The sequence below is a fragment of the Penaeus japonicus genome, unplaced genomic scaffold (genome assembly GCF_977035675.1).
Source record: "Penaeus japonicus unplaced genomic scaffold, GWHDUDI00000001_assembly GWHDUDI00000018, whole genome shotgun sequence".
NCBI classification, from domain to species: Eukaryota; Metazoa; Arthropoda; class Malacostraca; order Decapoda; family Penaeidae; genus Penaeus; species Penaeus japonicus.
Window position 1 is genome coordinate 7,835,754 of NW_028234420.1, and position 3,346 is coordinate 7,839,099.

Here is a 3,346-nt window from a genome sequence, read left to right on the forward strand (position 1 = left end):
CACGCTCCCACAACGCCACCCTCACCGTGGCCACGCTCTCCTACGACTTCCAGAGCCAGGCCGACCCCGCGGTGAGGGCGCGCGTCGGGGACTCTCTCGTCCTGCCGTGCCGCCCACCCAAGGGCTCTCCGCCCCCCGAAGTCACCTGGCTCAGGGACTCCCACGAGGTCACCAACTCCAGTCGGATCTCCGTCACACAAGCGGGCGATCTGCTCATCAGTCAGGCCGTCGAGGAGGACTCGGCCTCCTACGTGTGTCGCGCCCGCAACGCCGCGGGTGCCCGGAATCGACGCCCACCAAGCTCACCATCATGAGTAAGTAGCCTTCCCGTCCTTGGCTTTGAGATGCATTGAATAGCTCTGAGCATATCCTTTTGCTATCACAGGTCCTTAGTCCTCAGCCCTCACGCAGTTCTCTCTCCCGCAGCGCCGCCCTGGTTCGAGGAGCGTCCGGCGAACGTGACCGTCGCGTCGGGCGTGGCGGTGGAGCTGGCGTGCCGCGCCCGAGGCTCGCCCGCGCCCACGGTCACCTGGCGGCGTCTGGACGGCAAGATGCCGCTCGGGCGCGCTATGATCGAGGACCAGCGGCTGGTGCTGGACCACGTGGCGGCGGCTGACTCCGGCGTGTACGTGTGCGAGGTGGAGAGCGAGGCAGGGATCGCTGCGGCCCGGGCCACGCTCACCGTGATCGACGCCCCCGAGTTCGCTCAGCGGCCGCAGGATATTCAGGTGGTGGCCGGCCAGAGCGCCAGACTCTCGTGCAAGGTCGAGGGCGACCCCAAGCCTCTCCTGCTGTGGCGGCTTCCCACCCAAGACAGGACTGCTCTCCTCGCGCCGGCACAGAGCAGCGGCCACGCCTCCGTCGCCGACCAGGGCCAGACTCTCCTGCTCGACGACGTCGCCGCGCGCGACAGCGGAGCCTACTACTGCTGGGGCATCAGCAGCGGTGGTGGCATCAGCGCCCACTCAGAGGTGGCAGTTGTTGAGGCATATCCTCCACCTGTGATAGGCGTAGCACCCCGAGACCTTAAGGTGTCTCCCGGAGTTAACGTCGTATTTCCCTGTGAGGTAGTGAGTGAAGCAGGCCAAGCGTCCGTTTCGTGGTGGCACCAGCCTGCTGCCTCTCTTCCTGTTCAGCATCTTCTTAAAGGCAGTAAAAGCGGCAGAGTTTCTATTCTCGTCAACGGAGCGCTTGTGATCAGGGACGTCCGCATCAGCGATGCAGGAACTTACAGATGTCACGTCAATGCGGACACTGGTGTTCTAGATAGATCAGCAGCACTAGAAGTTGTAGAAGGAGCCGAGGAATACCGCCCCTTCCTGCTGCCGGCGCCGCCGTCCAAGCCGCGCCTCATGGCCGTCAACCAGACCGCTGTGCACCTGAGCTGGCTGCCCAACTCCCAGATGGGCGGAGGCTCCGACCAGACGTACACGGTGGAGTTCTGGCGCCAGGGCTGGGAGGAGTGGAGGGTGGCAGACGCCCTCATCACGCAGGAGTCGTGTGTGGTGGGCGGGTTGACGCCTGGCCACACCTACACCTTCTTGGTCCGTGCGGTCAACTCGCGAGGGGCGTCGTTCCCGAGTCCTTGGTCAGACCCGGTCACGACCCGCTCTCCCCGCGACCCGAGTCTCACGGAGGACGAGGTCCGTCACGTCCGCCGCCGCCTCTCGCGCCCCGCCGTCACGCTCACCGACGCCACAGTCACCGCCCCCGACAGCGTCCTTCTCGGCTGGGAATTCCTCGCCCTGGCCGACGAGGCCGTCGAGGGCGTGCTCGTGTATGCTGTCAGTGATTCAGGCGCCGTGCAGGTGGCCACCGTGTTTGGCACATCGTCCACTTCCCATCTCATGCACGGTCTCCAACCCAACACGCAGTACACCGTTTTCCTCGTTCCGTTTTGGCACAGCGTCGAAGGCACGCCATCTAACTCGCATTCACTGCAAACTCTACAAGATGGTGAGCACTCTTTCGTATATTTACTGCTTTATATAGACGGTATGCAAACATTCAATCCTTATAGCGTATTAAGATTTTATTCTCCTGAACATCTATTTGTATATGTTTTTTTTAATATCAAATTTGTTTTCCACAGTACCATCAGTCGCTCCCACTGACGTGCGCGTTACGTCACTCGAGGAAGGATCCGTACTCATCACGTGGTCGACTTTGGAGCCGGAAAAAGCCCGCGGAGAGGTCGTTGGCTACCAGGTTATTATAAGTCACAATACTACATATACAACAGAAACCGTGGTTAATCCTTGGTTAGATGCTATAGGCTTAGTTCCAGGCCAGCTGTATACTATCCGCGTATCTGCCATAACAAAAGCTGGCACAGGTCCTTTCACCGCCCCTTTGTTGATGGACGTTGGACCTTCGCAAGTAGATTTTCTCCCACACGAAGAAAAAGAAATCATTGACACAGAATTCCACACGCCGGAAAGACCCCAATGGCTGATAGTTCTTCATGTCATAACACCCATCGTACTGCTGATGTCTCTAGCAACTTTGCTGTATGTCCGGAAACTAAATGATAAGCCAGTGACCGCAGCTGCACCAAAGTCTTCACTGCTGTATCAAGTCCCCGAATGTCTTTACTCGACCCAGCACACCGAGTCAGCAAGCACGTACAGCGAGAACATGATGTTACCGCCGAACAAGAGCCAGTTCTCGAGCGCCTCGTCCTCCCCATTGTTGAAGTATCACGACCGTGTGAACGAGTATGCAGAGCCGAGGTTTCAAAAGGCCAACGAGAACGCCGAACCCTATGCCACCACGACCTTGTTAGTGCCAGCGTCGCCGTGTCCGAACCATCCTAAACACTGGCCCAGGAACACAGAGAAAGCCTCCTCCAGCACATACCATTGGTCAGTGTCCATCCCATCGTCCCATTCTCGGGCCTTCACGCCGCACAGCAATGGCTATCACTGTTCATCCATTCGGTATGATGTGTAGAATAATTCGGGAATTCGAATACTGAGCATTTCTGATACCTACCAAAGACAGTTCTCTTCGTTCCTATTGCTGAACTATGAACCATGAGTATTGCCATCAACTAGTCTCCAATGGTATGATTGCATTATAGGTATATGAATTTGACCTGATGGTGTACAATACACGGTTCGGTATGTGCGTCAGTAAAATTACGTCGAACAAAAATGTTACTGTCAAGTCATGTGCCAAATTCCTAAAAAAAATTGTAGTCATGCTTAAAATGATTATGATACTTTAGAAAAAAATATAATTTAATGTTTATTATACATTTATATATATATATAGTATTATATACTTCTAGTTTGTTTTCTAATAAAAATAGAAATGACTTTAAAGTTTTCATTACCTCCAGCAC

The 3,346-nt window shown here is 55.6% G+C and overlaps 1 protein-coding gene across 1 annotated transcript; it reads left to right on the plus strand.

Annotated features, from left to right (window-relative positions):
* Positions 1-295: 295 nt before the first annotated feature.
* On the plus strand, positions 296-3,174 carry LOC122265643 (roundabout homolog 1). Its single transcript, XM_086546556.1, has 3 exons — positions 296-314; positions 427-1,956; positions 2,093-3,174. The coding sequence occupies exons 1-3, from the start codon at positions 311-313 to the stop codon at positions 2,950-2,952; spliced, it is 2,394 nt and encodes a 797-aa protein (XP_086402682.1). The 5' UTR covers positions 296-310; the 3' UTR covers positions 2,953-3,174.
* The last annotated feature ends 172 nt before the right edge of the window (positions 3,175-3,346 follow it).